The sequence below is a fragment of the Pelophylax lessonae genome (genome assembly GCF_965119305.1).
Source record: "Pelophylax lessonae genome assembly, contig: HAP1_SCAFFOLD_484, whole genome shotgun sequence".
Lineage (NCBI taxonomy): Eukaryota > Metazoa > Chordata > Amphibia > Anura > Ranidae > Pelophylax > Pelophylax lessonae.
In genome coordinates, this window is record NW_028119860.1 from 1 (window position 1) to 16,030 (window position 16,030).

General features: G+C 43.2%; 2 protein-coding genes across 2 annotated transcripts in view; both read left to right on the forward strand.

Moving 5' to 3' along the window:
• Window positions 1-590: 590 nt before the first annotated feature.
• The window catches only part of LOC309543894 (uncharacterized protein), a gene marked incomplete at both ends in the record, with an annotated part of 89,354 nt that continues 73,914 nt past the window's right edge, over window positions 591-16,030 (forward strand). Inside the window, 2 exons of the mRNA XM_082276308.1 lie at window positions 591-1,309; window positions 14,393-15,209. Of these exons, the coding sequence (XP_082132434.1) occupies window positions 591-1,309; window positions 14,393-15,209 (1,536 nt within the window). The remainder of the gene's footprint in view (window positions 1,310-14,392; window positions 15,210-16,030) is intronic.
• Window positions 11,609-14,234, forward strand: LOC309543895 (uncharacterized protein; the record flags this gene model as incomplete). The annotated part of the gene is made up of 5 exons (XM_082276309.1): window positions 11,609-11,740; window positions 11,830-12,057; window positions 12,137-12,343; window positions 12,455-12,596; window positions 14,011-14,234. Coding segments are annotated over 5 exons (933 nt in total), but the record flags the coding sequence as incomplete, so codon positions are not given.

Genomic DNA, 16,030 nt, shown 5'->3' on the forward strand with positions numbered 1-16,030 from the left:
CCATTTACTATCATACAGCAGGTCTTGACTTGATGTGTGACTCCTGGGACACCTAGTTACCCTCTACCATTTACTAGTTACCTTGAGGGGGGAATTGTAAGATCCTCAGAGACAAAGCTGTCTGATGTGGGTGGAGTCCTGGTTTAGGGGAACCAATCTGCTGATGTATGTCTAGTAATAATCTTTGTATTTCTATTTTAGTACATGGACGGGAGATGAGGAAAACCTCAGAGGATTGTCTCACTTTGTCTCCAGACTGTAAAGTAGAAGATGAGGACATCACACAGTATAGTCCAGGAGAAAACCCGGCTACCTCAAATCTCCATCCGGCACCACACAGTGTAGATGGACCATCGTATTCCTCTTATCCTGAGGAACCTCAGACTGTGAGGGACAGTGCCAGACCATCGTATTCCTCTTATCCTGAGGAACCTCAGACTGTGAGGGACGGTGCCGGACCATTGTATTCCTCTTATCCTGAGGAACCTCAGACTGTGAGGGACGGTGCCGGATCATCGTATTCCTCTTATCCTGAGGAACCTCCGCCTGTGAGGGACAGTGCTGAACCATCGTATTCCTCTTATCCTGAGGAACCTCAGACTGTGAGGGACGGTGCCGTCCTTCCAACAGATCAGAGCTTTTCCTGTTCTGACTGCGGGAAATGCTTTTCACAGAAGTCCGATCTTTACAAACATCAGAAATCTCACACGGGGGTGAAGCAATTTTCCTGTCCTGAGTGTGGGAAATCTTTTTCACAGAAGTCCAATCTTAACAAACATCAGAGATTTCACACAGGGGAGAAGCCGTATTGCTGTCCTGAGTGTGGGAAATGTTTTTCATACTCGTCCTCTCTTTACAAACATCAGAGGTCTCACACAGGGGAGAAACCGTTTTCCTGTCTTGAGTGCGGGAAATCTTTTTCACAGAAGTCTGATCTTTACAAACATCAGAGATCTCACACAGGGGAGAAGCCGTATTCCTGTCCTGAGTGTGGGAAATGTTTTTCACGGAAATCCAATCTTTACACACATCAGAGAACTCACACGGGGGAGAAGCCACTTTCCTGTCCTGAGTGTGGGAAACGTTTTTCACGGAAGTCCGATCTTTACGATCATCAGAGATCTCACACGGGGGAGAAGCCGTATTCCTGTCCTGAGTGTGGGAAATGTTTTTCACGGAAGTTCTCTCTTCACACACATCAGAGATCTCACACGGGGGATAAGCCGTTTTATTGTCCTGAGTGCGGGAAATGTTTTTTAGACAGATCCCATCTTTACACACATCAGAGATCTCACACAGGGGAGAAGCCGTATTCTTGTCCTGAGTGCGGGAAATGTTTTTCAATAATGTCTAATCTTCACACACATCAGAGATCTCACACGGGGGAGAAGCCGTATTCTTGTCCTGAGTGTGGGAAATATTTTTCACAGAAGTCCAATCTTTACACACATCAGAGAACTCACACGGGGGAGAAGCCACTTTCCTGTCCTGAGTGAGGGAATTGTTCCTCACTGAAGTCCTGTCTTCCTGTACATCAGTAATCCCACACAACCCTTGAGGTGAATTAGTGCCTTGAGTGCGGGAAATGTCTTCTATATGAATGTTGGTGGACATGTGGGGAAGAAGCACACCTTGATATAAACCTCAGATATACTCCATGGCTGATCTTCATCATGTAAGAAACACTTCATAAGGAGATCAGAGATGACCAGAGACATGGATGAAGTGTTGTACCATGTTGGCTTTTCATTGGCTGAGTAGATTTTGGGGTGTAGAGTGGTAAGTAGAGCCATGAAATGAAGGAATCACCTTCAGAATGTCTTGCTTGTCTGTGTGACGGTAACTGATAATGATATAGCGGGTTACAGAGCTAGAAGCTGTGAGATCCCATATATCTTTATCAGTAAACTTTACACAGACAAGACAGAAATTTTGAAGTTGATTTCCTTCATTTCAAGGCTCTACTTACCAGTGGTGACACCAAAGCGTGTCTCTCTGTCTTCAGTCCATCCTTCTTCCATCCCCCAACAGGAGGGAAGGGGAACTCGGAGATAAACTAGGTGAGAACTTCTTTCCTTTGCTCCTGTGTGGGTTTGGGTGGCTTGGCGGAGTGCGGCACGAGAGGTAACACCGCTTGTCTTTATATTTCTACATATCTTGTCTGGGTGGAGGTTATTGGTTGGAAAATATTTATATTGTTTTATTTTCTGTAAATAATTTCTGTTTTCCCTTTGAAGGGAGATATTATGTGAAGGGATTGGCTCAATAGTTACCACTTCACTTACATGTTTAGTTTTTATAAAATAGATGAACAAATATGACAAGCATTCATTCATCCATGAAAAATGTTGGTCTTATTTTATTTCATTCAGTGATTTCCTATGATCATTGGGTCCATCTAGTGGCCATAATGCAGTATTGAGCTATTTTTCCTGATTGAGGTATTTTGGAACTAATGCCTTATTATGGCTACTAGCTGGAGCTGACGATTATAGGAAATCACTGTGTTTATTAGAATATGGCCAGAATTTGTCACAGCTGGACACATGCCTGTCACACTCACCCAACATATTCTCTACATAGACCCCTTAGTTACCTATGTTGGGGGGGAGGGGTCATACAAATACCCGAGATCATACCCATGTATTTATGAGTACAGTACACATTGAAGGGCATAAACAAAATAAAACCACAGGATTAAACCAACTATTGATTTAAAACCAAAAATACGTAATTTGGCCTTTAGATGGTGCTAAGCATCATAGCAATTAGAGCACAGGGGAGAAGCCGTATTCCTGTCCTGAGTGTGGGAAATGTTTTTCACGGAAGTTCTCTCTTCACACACATCAGAGATCTCACACGGGGGATAAGCCGTTTTCCTGTCCTGAGTGCGGGAGATCTTTTTCACGGAAATCCAATCTTTACACACATCAGAGAACTCACACGGGGGAGAAGCCACTTTCCTGTCCTGAGTGAGGGAATTGTTCCTCACTGAAGTCCTGTCTTCCTGTACATCAGTAATCCCACACAACCCTTGAGGTGAATTAGTGCCTTGAGTGCGGGAAATGTCTTCTATATGAATGTTGGTGGACATGTGGGGAAGAAGCACACCTTGATATACACCTCAGATATACTCCATGGCTGATCTTCATCATGTAAGAAACACTTCATAAGGAGATCAGAGATGACCAGAGACATGGATGAAGTGTTGTACCATGTTGGCTTTTCATTGGCTGAGTAGATTTTGGGGTGTAGAGTGGTAAGTAGAGCCATGAAATGAAGGAATCACCTTCAGAATGTCTTGCTTGTCTGTGTGACGGTAACTGATAATGATATAGCGGGTTACAGAGCTAGAAGCTGTGAGATCCCATATATCTTTATCAGTAAACTTTACACAGACAAGACAGAAATTTTGAAGTTGATTTCCTTCATTTCAAGGCTCTACTTACCAGTGGTGACACCAAAGCGTGTCTCTCTGTCTTCAGTCCATCCTTCTTCCATCCCCCAACAGGAGGGAAGGAGAACTCGGAGATAAACTAGGTGAGAACTTCTTTCCTTTGCTCCTGTGTGGGTTTGGGTGGCTTGGCGGAGTGCGGCACGAGAGGTAACACCGCTTGTCTTTATATTTCTACATATCTTGTCTGGGTGGAGGTTATTGGTTGGAAAATATTTATATTGTTTTATTTCCTGTAAATAATTTCTGTTTTCCCTTTGAAGGGAGATATTATGTGAAGGGATTGGCTCAATAGCTACCACTTCACTTACATGTTTAGTTTTTATAAAATAGATGAACAAATATGACAAGCATTCATTCATCCATGAAAAATGTTGGTCTTATTTTATTTCATTCAGTGATTTCCTATGATCATTGGGTCCATCTAGTGGCCATAATGCAGTATTGAACTATTTTTCCTGATTGAGGTATTTTGGAACTAATGCCTTATTATGGCTACTAGCTGGAGCTGACAATTATAGGAAATCACTGTGTTTATTAGAATATGGCCAGAATTTGTCACAGCTGGACACATGCCTGTCACACTCACCCAACATATTCTCTACATAGACCCCTTAGTTACCTATGTTGGGGGGGAAGGGTCATACAAATACCCGAGATCATACCCATGTATTTATGAGTACAGTACACATTGAAGGGCATAAACAAAATAAAACCACAGGATTAAACCAACTATTGATTTAAAACCAAAAATACGTAATTTGGCCTTTAAATGGTGCTAAGCATCATAGCAATTAGAGCCATCTAGTTACCAAATGTCACATTTTTAATTTTAAATCAATGGAAAATATTCAATCAGATCAGCAAATCACCTAATAACCTTCATTGTTTCCCCAATCACACAGAAGGAATGTACATGCATTGTCACTGAGAGAATTGCTATGTAAATGTTCTAATATTTACCCCTAAATGTCAGGAGACGTTTATATAAAGATGGGAAGCTCTAATGTAACCACAGCAGAGTGATCCCATCTAGCTAACATTAACCCTTTTACTGCCAGAGCTGTGTTTGCATTATTTTTGCACACATGGTAAAATGCAGATTTGGGCCTGAAGATTAGATAAAACCCCCAAACATATATTTTCTGAAAGCAGAGGCCCTGGAGAATAAAATGGTGGTAATTATTAAGGTGTTCCTCGTACACAAATGTCACCTTCATATCTGGGTTTTATTTTCTCCTTTCCCCCATTTTCTATGGTGTGATCTTTTCTACAATACTTTGTTATAATAATATAACACATTGTGTATTGTATTGTACACAAATTATTACTGACTCCGCCTCCACATTCCAGACAAGTCATTTTCCTGACCAATTGGATTTCTTACTTTACCATTTTATTCATTTTTTTTTTGCACTCTTGTTAAAATCAAAATTAGAATAAAAAATATATTGAAAGAAAAAATTGTGTGTGTCGTGCAATGATGACAGACTTCAGTATCCAGAAAGGCTGGTAGGTGACACTTCCATATACAGCCCAAGGAAGTGACAAGGAACCCCTAGGAACCTTTGGGGGAACCCTGGCTGAGAAATGCTGGACTAGGCACTCATATATTATTATTATTATTATACAGGATTTATAAAGCGCCAACAGTTTGCGCAGGCTCTACAATGTTAGGGCAAACAGTACAATTACAATAAAGTTCAATACAGGAGGAATCGGAGGGTCCTGCTCTTTTGAGCTTACAATCTAGGAGGGAGGGTCAAGTGATACAAAAGGTAATAACTGTGGAGGATAGGCTGATGGAGAAAATAAAAGTACAGTTATTAGGTGGGGGCAGAATAGGCTTCTCTGAAGAGATGAATTTTCAGGGAACACCAAAAGGTGGATAGAGTAAGAGATAGTGAGACAGATTGGGGTAGGGAGTTCTATGGGATACCAGAGGGTCGGGAGAAGTCCTGGAGGTGGGAGGAGGTGACAAGGGAACTAGAAAGCAGGAGATATTGGGAAGATCGAAGAGGATGATTTGGTTGGAATATTGAGACCAGGTTAGTGGTGTAGCTTGGGCGGAGTTGTGGATGGCTTTGTAAGTTACCATTAGTATTTTTAATTTAAATTTGTAGGGTGAGTGGCAACTAATGGAGGGATTGGCAGAGAGGGGTAGCAGATGCTGAGCGGTTTGTGAGGTGGATGAGTCTGGCAGTAGCATTCATGAGGGGAGGGATATCATATGTAAAGGTAAGCCAATGAGGAGGGAGTTGCAGTAGTCGAGGCGAGAGATAACCAGGGAGTAGGGATGGGTAAATGGTTCAGGACGGGCATAAGTTTGGCTTGAACATCATCCGTTTGGCCATTCGCCCAACACCAGAAATTTCTGTGTGCGTGGTTTTCTTTGTCTTTTTTTTATTATTATTATTATTTTTTCATGTTTGATACTATCAATGCAATTTTTTTTTTTTTTTACAAAATATTGTTTTCAAAGGAGCAGTGATTTTATTAATGCTTAAAATGAAAAAAAAAAGAAAAATTCCTTTAAATATAGTGCCTGGGGGTCCCCTTAAACTGGATACGCACTATTTAATTTTATTTCGATTTTTTCCAATTTCCAAACCTAAACAGTTTCAATTTGTATGCAGTCAGGCAGGCCCTTACACTACATAGTTGAAGGTAAATCTAACAACAAAGTTGTATAGTGTGTATCCAGCCTTAGTCTGCCTGTAAAGTGGTGTATCTGTACTGTGTATAGAACCTGCTGCAGTAAAACTGACATTTATAAAGTAACAAAAATTACATTTAAATTGATTCTAATCAATTGTCGGCAATATAAATAAATAAATAAAAATAACAGTGTGGGGGTTCCCCCCGGTCAATACCAGGCCCTTTGAAATCCCCACAATCATTCTCTGTGACTTCAACATCCCAGTTACTACAAACACTTTTGCTACTTCTAAATGTTTTAGTGTAACCTCCTCATTTGGCCTGAAGCAATGGATACACAATGGATAGAGGCTTCTACTCACTCTGGTGGCAACACCCTCAGCCTTGTATTCTCCCACCTATGCACTCCATGCAACCTCTCCAACAATCCTCTCCCTCCCTCTAAACACCACTAGGGATGGGCGAGTGGTTTGGACTGAGGATAACTTCAGCCCAAAATGGCCCTTCAGGTGTTCGCCAAACACCCATATTTTCTGTGTGCTCTGCGTTTCTTCTATTTATTTTACTATTTACATCCCGACGAGTGCACAGTCAATAGGTTGTTAAGAAGTGAGGCCGGAAACCCGCCACAGCGTCCTTACCAACAAATGAGTCATCAGCTGTCAGCAGGCTCTCCCGCAGACAGCTGAATGTAAAAAAAAATAATTGTTGGCAAGGAAGATAAAAAATGGGAAAAAAAAAACACGTGGGGTCCCCACCATCTATACCAGGCCCCATCCATACCAGGCCCAAAAAAGGCTGCATGCTTGGATAAGGGTCTGGTATAGATTTTTAGGGGAAACCCCACACCATTTTTTTTTTAAATGGCGTATCTTCCCCCCCCAAAATCCATACCGGATCCTTATCTAAGCACGCAGCCTGGCAGGCCAGGACAGGGGTGAGGACAAGCAAGTGCCCCCCAAACCACACCAGGCCACATGCCCTCAACATGGGGGGGTGTTTTGGGTTAGGGAGGTCTTCAGGGGGCTAATCGGAATCTGGAAGCCCCCTTGAAAAAGGGGGCCCCCAGATCCTGGCCCTCATTTACCAAAAAAAGTGTTAAAAATAAAGACATGAGCCACTTTTTGACAGTTCCTTTATTAAAAAAATAAAAATAAAAAAACAAATAATGTCCCCTGAAGTAGATCCATCGTCAATCACAACGACCGCTGCACCGCCGAGCCAAAAAAAGAAAAACAAACCTCCACCCACGAGGAAGGCTAACTGTCGAATGCCTGCTCCGCTGGGTGACAGTTTTTAAATAGGTAATGGACAGAGCCACCTGGTGATGTCACCTGGTGGCCCTGCCCCTTATGATGTCACCGATCCAACATGTATTAGTCAGTTACATCACAAGGGGGCAGGCCACCAGATGATGTCACCAGGTGGCCCTGCTCCTAACCTTTTTAAGAACTGTTAGACTGTAATTCCTTGAGGGTGGAGTGTTTTCTTTTTTGGGGTCCAGAGGTGCAGTGGGTGTCATGATTGACGATGGATCTACATTGGAGGACATTTTTGTTTTGATTTTTCTATAGAAGGAATTGTGAAAAACGTGCTCATAGCCTCATTTATTCTTACAATGTACCCCAAACTCATTCACATAGGGGGCGGGATCTGGGGCCCCTTGTTAAAGGGGGCTTCATGATTCTGATAAGCCCCCTGCCTGCAGGCCCCCGCAACCACAGGCCAAGGTTTTGGGGAAGAGGCCCTTGTCCCTATCAACATAGGAACATGTTGAGGGCATGTGGCCTGGTATGATTCAGGGGGGGCACTCGTCTGTCCCCCTCTTTCCTTGCCTGCCAGGCTGCATGCTCGGATAAGGGTCAGGTATAGATTTTGGGGGCACCTCATGCCATTTGTTTTTTAAATTTTGGCATGGAGTTCCCCTTAAAATTCATGCCAGACCCAAAGGGCCTGGTATGTATTTTGGGGGACTAGACGCCGATTTCTCCCCGATTTTCTTCTTACCGGCAATTCTTTTTTTTACATTCCGCTGTCATCTGGGAAGCCAACTGACAGCTCATGACTCATTCCTTGTTAAGGACCCAGCGGCCAGCTTTCCGGTTTTGCTTCTTAACAGCCTATTGACTGTGCACTCGGCGGGATGTAAATAGTAAAAAAAAAAAAAGAAAACACAGAGCGCACAGAAAATTCGGCTGATTGGTAAAGTTCTCCTCGGCCCAAACCGCTCGCCCATCCCTAGTGGTGTATATAGAGAGGGAGAGGATTGTTGGAGAGGATGCATGGAGTACATAGGTGGGAGAATACAAGGCTGAGGGTGTTGCCACCAGAGTGAGTAGAAGCCTCTATCCATTGTGCACCCATTTCTTCAGGCCATATGCGGAGGTTAGACTGAGAAGTTTGGAAGTAGCAGAAGTGTTCGTAGTAACAGGGATGTTGAAGTCGCTGAGAATGATTGTGGGGATTTCAGAAGAGAGAAAGTAGGGCAGCCAGGCAGAGAAGTCATCAAGGAAAGTTAATACCGGTCCAGCGGGCCGATAGATCACAGCAATTCTAGAGGAAATTGGAGAAAATAGACATATACAGTGAGCTTCAAATGATGAGAGAGAGGAGAGTGGAGAACCTGGAAGGTGCTCTGTGAGGATAGGAGGATTACACACTGCACCTCCCTTGTGTTCCCTAGGTCGAGATTTACACCTACTTCATTCATCTTATGGTGTTTATCAATAAATGAAGTAAACTGATCCATGTAAAAATTCATATACAACATAAAGTGCTTTGTGCTCAAGATGCCGTCCCCGTAAGATCTCCTGCTTCCACTTTACACCTACTTCATTATCTTATAATATTTTCTATAAAGTAATAACCTGTGCAAATTCATGTAATCATACAATATTTTTTGCTCAATATAGTGTTCTCTGCAAGTCCACTGCTTCCACTTTGCATCTACTTTAACAAAGTTCTGTTGCTCCAAAAAAGTCCACAAATGAATGAAAAGTTGATAAGGTGTGAAAGTTCTCCGTGCTCCAAACTGTGCCAGCTGTAGTGTAGCCACGCCTTCTTCCACCTCTTACACACGTGATGGTGAGGGCGCCCCCTTAGTAGTGCTTCCCCACTCACCAGAGCAATATGACTCCCAGCTTTTCAGCTACCAGAGTCACAAACATCCTTCACACTCCCCTCACCTCCGATGGCAAAGGAACTGAATCCTCCTCGCTCACTCCTGCAAGTCTGCTGCGCTTTCTGTTAGTCTCCCTCCTAGACTCGGCTTCCTCCTCTGACCGCTGTTCCAGCAGGAGCTCCGCCTCTTCATACACACTCAGGGAGGAGAGAAAGGGGAAGGATATACAGTACATACACACACAGCACAAGGCCGTGTTCACACTACCAAACGGTTCTCAGGGCTGCAGTTCCCTTGAGCTCCACAAGGTGGTGATCTCACTTCTACCCAGACAGGAAGTCTCTATGGAATACAGACAGGAAGTGATGTCAGGAACAGATAGGACATTCCATAGGACGTAGAGGGAGACACTGCAGGAACTGGCGGCAGAGGAGGTAAAACGTAGATTAACCCCTTCAGGGAGGATCAGATGATGATTAATGTATCCTTCTTCCAAAGCTGACCACACATGGATGGAAATGTGACCGATCCCTGCTGAACCAGCTGAATTTCCATGTATCTATGGTCACCTTAAGTGACTTCCTCCCCTCCCCCTCATCTCCTTCATTATGTAAGTCATGCTGAGATAATCTCCCATTGGCTGAGCAATATTCTCATTTGTCTCTGAGCTCCTTCTTGCTATTCCTCGTCCTGCCTGTTGTTTCCTTGGATTGATTTTCTGTGTAGTGACCCCGGCTTCATCTCTTGCATGCGCTCGTCTGTTGCTTGTCCTGACCTTTATCCTGATTCCTGGATCTCCTCCTCATCTCTCCTCCATATCCTCTTACACAGCTTTTCTCCACACCTGCAGTGACCCTGGGGGGTGGAAACTTGGCACCAGCATGCAGCAAAATCCATCCCCACCATTAGGAACTCTGGAAAAAATCGTCTGCTATTTACACTCCATTCCTCCGCACGTCACCTGCTCACATGAGAGATTTCTTTCTGTATGGTAAAGGTCAAAGTTCACTCTTTAGTTTAGGAGAGGTAGGACACACCCAGGAACGACAATTTTGTTTGCACAGGAGGCTTATATGGAGGGCCCCTCAAATCCCCCCATCCAAATGTTCCTCCAATCAGTCTAGATGTCCTATGACATCACACTGACCTCACAGCTCCTCCTCTAAATGTCCCTCCATCTGGCTTTTTTTCTGATGCTCTTAGGATGTGGGTGGATCCTTGGCATCCTCACTTTCAAAGTGGATCTGTTGGTCCTGTGTTGTATGTAATGATGTCAAAATGCCTGCAGTAAACTTTTAACCTGCGTAGTGTGGGGGTCCTGTGTGGGTAAATTATACCTCAGTGGGGCTTTTAAAAAATGGAGACCTGAATTGTGAGGAGAGGATTCATGGAAAATCATTTGATTTTACTATTTGTGTTCATATCTAGAGTTTTCCTCCTGTGAAATCTGGAGATCATATGACCATTAGGGATGATCGAACTTTTGAAAAGTTTGGTTCGACCAGAACACCCGAACTTCCCAGATTCCAGAACCCCATTGAAATCAATGGGACCCGAACTTTGATAATCAAAAAACATAATTTTGAAGCCCTAAAACCCAATAAATGCCCCTAAAAAGTGCCTAGGGTTCTGGGTCATGCCCCAGGGACTATTAATCACACAAAAAAAGTTCTTAAAAATTGTCATTTTTGATAGAGAGACAATTGTTGAAAAAATTATTGAAAAAAAAAGAGATTTCTTTGGATTTAGTGTCTGGGGGTCTAAAGGGTGTACCTGTGAAGTTTCAGCTCTGTAGCATGTCCAGAACTAGAAAAAAAAAGATAATTTTTCTTAGAATTTTTATTAGCGCACGGATGGGGTTCCGCTACTTTCACACCTGGGCGTTTTTGTTTCAGGCGTTTATTGGGCATTTTTCGGGCATCTTTGGAGGCAAGCATGACATCTGAACTTCTATATAGGGGTATATACACACACACACACAAACACACACATATATATATATATATATATACACACACACATATAGGTGTGAAAGTAGCAGAACCCCATCCCTGCGCTAATGAAATTATTTACAGGGATGGGGTTCTGCTCCTATCACACCTATATGTGTGTATGTGCATATGTGTATATATACATATATGTGTGTGTGTACATATACACAAGTTATACAGAAGTTTAGATGTTATGCCTGCCTCCCAAGATGGTCACACCATCCCTCACCATCATCAGGTAGAAGATTGACAATTATTGGTTCTGATTAATACACAGCATGTTTGTTACAATGAATGTTTTTTTAGATCTTTGAGAGTGGAAACCTCGGGGATGATAATATTGATGTTAAAGAAGAATATAAAGACAAGGAGAAGTATGGAGTTATGGAGGAGTTCTTAGGACCCAAGGCTATGATGGAGCCACGTAATACCAGGAATCCACCAGAGAGATGTCCCCGTCCTCTGTATTCCCGGGATTCCACACAGGAAGGTCACACCATCCCTCACCATCATCAGGTAGATGAGGAACAATCACTGATAGTATCATTAGGATCTGTACATTATCTGCATTGTTACCATTGATGTCATTTTTATTATATATTCAGAGTGGAAACCTGAGAGATTCTAAAGTTGAAGTTAAAGAAGAGATAAAAGAGGAGGATGATGAGGATGGGGTGATGGAGGAGTCAGAGTTTCTAAAAGAACACAAAGATCTGTATCAGGACACTATGGTGGAGTCATCCAGCTACAGAAATTCACCAGAGAGATGTCCCCGTCCTCTGTATTCCCGGGATTCCACACAGGAAGGTCACACCATCCCCCACCATCATCAGGTAGATGATTGAAAATTATTGGTAGTTATGATTTATACACAGTATGTTTGTTACAATGAATGTTTTATTATATATTTAGAGTGGAAACCTCAGTGCGTATAATATTGTTGTTAAAGAAGAGTATAAAGAGGAGGATGAGGAGTATGGAGTGATGGAGGAGTTTTCAGAAGGACACAAGGATATGATGGAGCCACCTAATACCAGGAACCCACCAGAGAGATGTCCCTGTCCTCTGTATTCCCGGGATTCCACACAGGAAGGTCACACCATCCCTCACTGTTATAAGGTTGGTGGAGCAGACTGAGAATCTAGAACATGGACTCATGGAGATGATGTGTGGAATTTTTAAGTGACCTTATAGTTTTCTGATGATATTTCTCTCATTTTCTTGGTTTAGAGTGAAGATCCAATTGATATAAAAGTTGAGATTAAAGCAGAAGAAGAAGAGACGTATGTGAGGGATGATCAGCAGTCTATGGAGGAGGATGGAATAACGGGGACATTTATAGAGGAGGACACTCCTACAGAGATCAGCACAGGTGGGTCATTAACACTAAATACATTCCTCCACCCATACTGCTCACTGATTGGTACAGAGTAGGGCGGGGACTGGGTGATATCAGCCTGTAATCCCCTGGTCACTTTCCTGAGCTGTGTTCCCCATCCTGTATTCCTGTATTTCTCTCAGATAATCTTCCTTCTCTGTGCTGCAGACACAATTTATGTATCTAGACTGGATTTATGGAGATTCTGGGGTTCAGCTGGCAGGAAAATGTTCATTTTCACCAGAGGAGTTACTAGATCTAAGCATCTGGGGTATGTTCTTTGAGTACTCTGCCCCATACCTGGGTCTAGTAAAATCTCTGACAGAACAATTCTCCCGGGGTTACTTGCTCTGTTGTCTCCTGGCTGTGCTGGGTGGAGGAATATGTCTGTATAGTCTCACACCCAAGTCACTGAGTGCAGTCTCAGAAGATGGGAGGCAGCGGTGTGGGACCTCTGTAACTGATTACTGAACACAAATATTATGAGTTCTGACCCTTACACTGTATAATTTATATTGTATATTACATACTTTTGACCCCTGCACTGTATACTCTATGTTGTATATAACATACTCCTTACCTCTGCACTATATACTCTATGTTGTACATTACATAATCCTGATCCCTGCACTATATACTCTTATGTTGTACATTACATACTCCTGACCCCTGCACTATATACTCTATGTTTTTCATTACAAGAGATGGTCAGAGACTGCAGACATGATACAGGAGGTGGTCAGAGACTGTGCGGACATGACACAAGAGATGGTAAGAGACTGTGTGAACATGACACAGGAGGTGGTCAGAGACTGTGCAGACATGACACAGAAGATGGCCAGAGACTGTGCGGACATGATACAAGAGATGGTCAGAGGCTGTGCGGACATGACACAAGAGATGGTCAGAGACTGTGCGGACATTATACAAGAGATGGTCAGAGACTGTGCGGACATGATACAAGAGATGGTCAGAGACTGTGCGGACATGACACAGGAGATGGTCACAGACTGTGAGGACATGATACAAGAGATGGTCAGAGACTGTGCGGACATGATACAAGAGATGGTCATGGACTGTGAGGACATGATACAAGAGATGGTCAGGGACTGTGAGGACATGATACAAGAGATGGTCAGAGACTGTGCAGACATGATACAAGAGATGGTCAGGGACTGTGAGGACATGACACAAGAGATGGTCAGAGACTGTGCAGACATGATACAAGAGACTAAGGTCCATGAATAAAGAAACAAACTGGTAGGAGATCAGAAGACGCATTTACTAGTTACCTTGAGGGTGGAATTATAAGGACCTCAGAGACAAAGCTGTCTGATGTGAGCGGAGTCCTGGTTTAGGGGAACCAATCTGCTCATGTCTAGTAATAATCTTTATATTTCTATTTTAGTACATGGACGGGAGATGAGGAGAACCTCAGAGGATTGTCTCACTTTGTCTCCAGACTGTAAAGTAGAAGATGAGGACATCACACAGTATAGTCCAGGAGAAAACCCGGCTACCTCAAATGTCCATCCGGCACCACACAGTGTAGATGGACCATCGTATTCCTCTTATCCTGAGGAACCTCAGACTGTGAGGGACAGTGCGGGACCATCGTATTCAACTTATCCTGAGGAACCTCAGACTGTGAGGGACAGTGCCGGACCATCGTATTCCTCTTATCCTGAGGAACCTCAGACTGCGAGGGACAGTGCCGGACCATCGTATTCCTCTTATCCTGAGGAACCTCAGACTGTGAGGGACGGTGCCGTCCTTACAACAGATAAGAGGTTTTCCTGTACTGAGTGTGGGAAGTGTTTTAGTTTTAAATCTGGTTTTAATCTGCACAAAAGAATTCACACAGGAGAGAAGCCATATTCCTGTTCGGAGTGCGGGAAATGTTTTATACAAAAATCAGATCTTGCCACACATTTAAGGACTCACACAGGGGAAAAACCATACTCCTGTTCTGAGTGCGGGAAATGTTTTTCGGACAAGTCCTTTTATCACACACATCAAAGACTACACAAAGGTGAGAAGCCGTATTCCTGTCCCGAGTGCGGGAAATGTTTTGTAGTAAAAGGACAACTTGTCACACATCAGAGGTCTCACACTGGGGAGAAGCCTTATTCCTGTCCTGAGTGCGGAAAATGTTTTTCAGATAAGCCAAACCTTAACAGGCATCAGAGACATCACATGGGAAAAAAGCCGTATTCCTGTTCTGAGTGCGAAAAATGTTTTGTACAAAAATCAACCCTTGTTACACATCAAAGATCTCACACAGGGGAGAAGCCGTATTCCTGTCCTGATTGCGAAAAATGTTTTTCACAGAGGTCCCATCTTTACAAACATCAGAGATCTCACACAGGTGAGAAGCCGTATTCCTGCCCTGAGTGCGGGAAATGTTTTTCAGACAAATCCAGTCTTTCCATACATCAGAGATCTCACACAGGGGAGAAACCATATTCCTGTCCTGAGTGCGGGAAATGTTTTTCAAAGAAGTCCAGTCTTAACAGACATCAGAGATCTCACACGGGAGAAAAGCCACTTTCCTGTCCTGAGTGTGGGAAATGTTTTTCACAGAAGTCCGATCTTTCCAGACATCAAAGATCTCACACGAGGCAGAAGCCCTTTCCTGTCCTGAGTGAGGGAATTGTTCCTCACTGAAGTCCTGTCTTCCTGTACATCAGGGATCCCACACAACCCTCGAGGTGTATTAGTGCCTCGAGTGCGGGAAATGTCTTCTATATGAATGTTGCTGGACATCACAGCTCTCATGTGGGGAAGAAGCACACCCTGATATACACCTCAGATATACTCCATGGCTGATGTTCATCATGAGATCAGAGATCAAAGACATGGATGAAGTGTTGTACCGTGTTGGCCATTGATAGCAGTAGAAATATAAAAATGGAGTCATTACCTTTCATTGGCTGAGTACATTTTGTGGTGTAACCTTTCACAAACACTTAGATGTCTATTTTTCACAATTTATTGGATAAAGGTGACCAGCATTCACCCAGCTGTGATTAATATTGGTTGTATTTAATAAAGTAATGAAGATGATAAGTATCACAGGAATTAGCTCCATTTAGTGGCTGAATACATTATTCTTCATTTTAAATCATTAGAAACCATTCGACCAGCTCAGAAAATAGCCCAATAGCATTTTATTATACCCCATTCACAGAATATACACGGCCTATCACTGCGCTAATTGCTATGCAAATCTTTTATGAACAGACCCCTAAATGTCAGAAAATATTTATTTATTTGTCACCTGCCCACAGTACATCTTATGAGGACAGGCGGCACAGCCATGCTAGGTGACATTCCCGTACCTTACCTAACACATGCACACTAGCGCTCCCCCATGACCGCTGTGTCCGGTGGACAGCTGATCTTGGTGGTCAGTACCCAGTCACTGT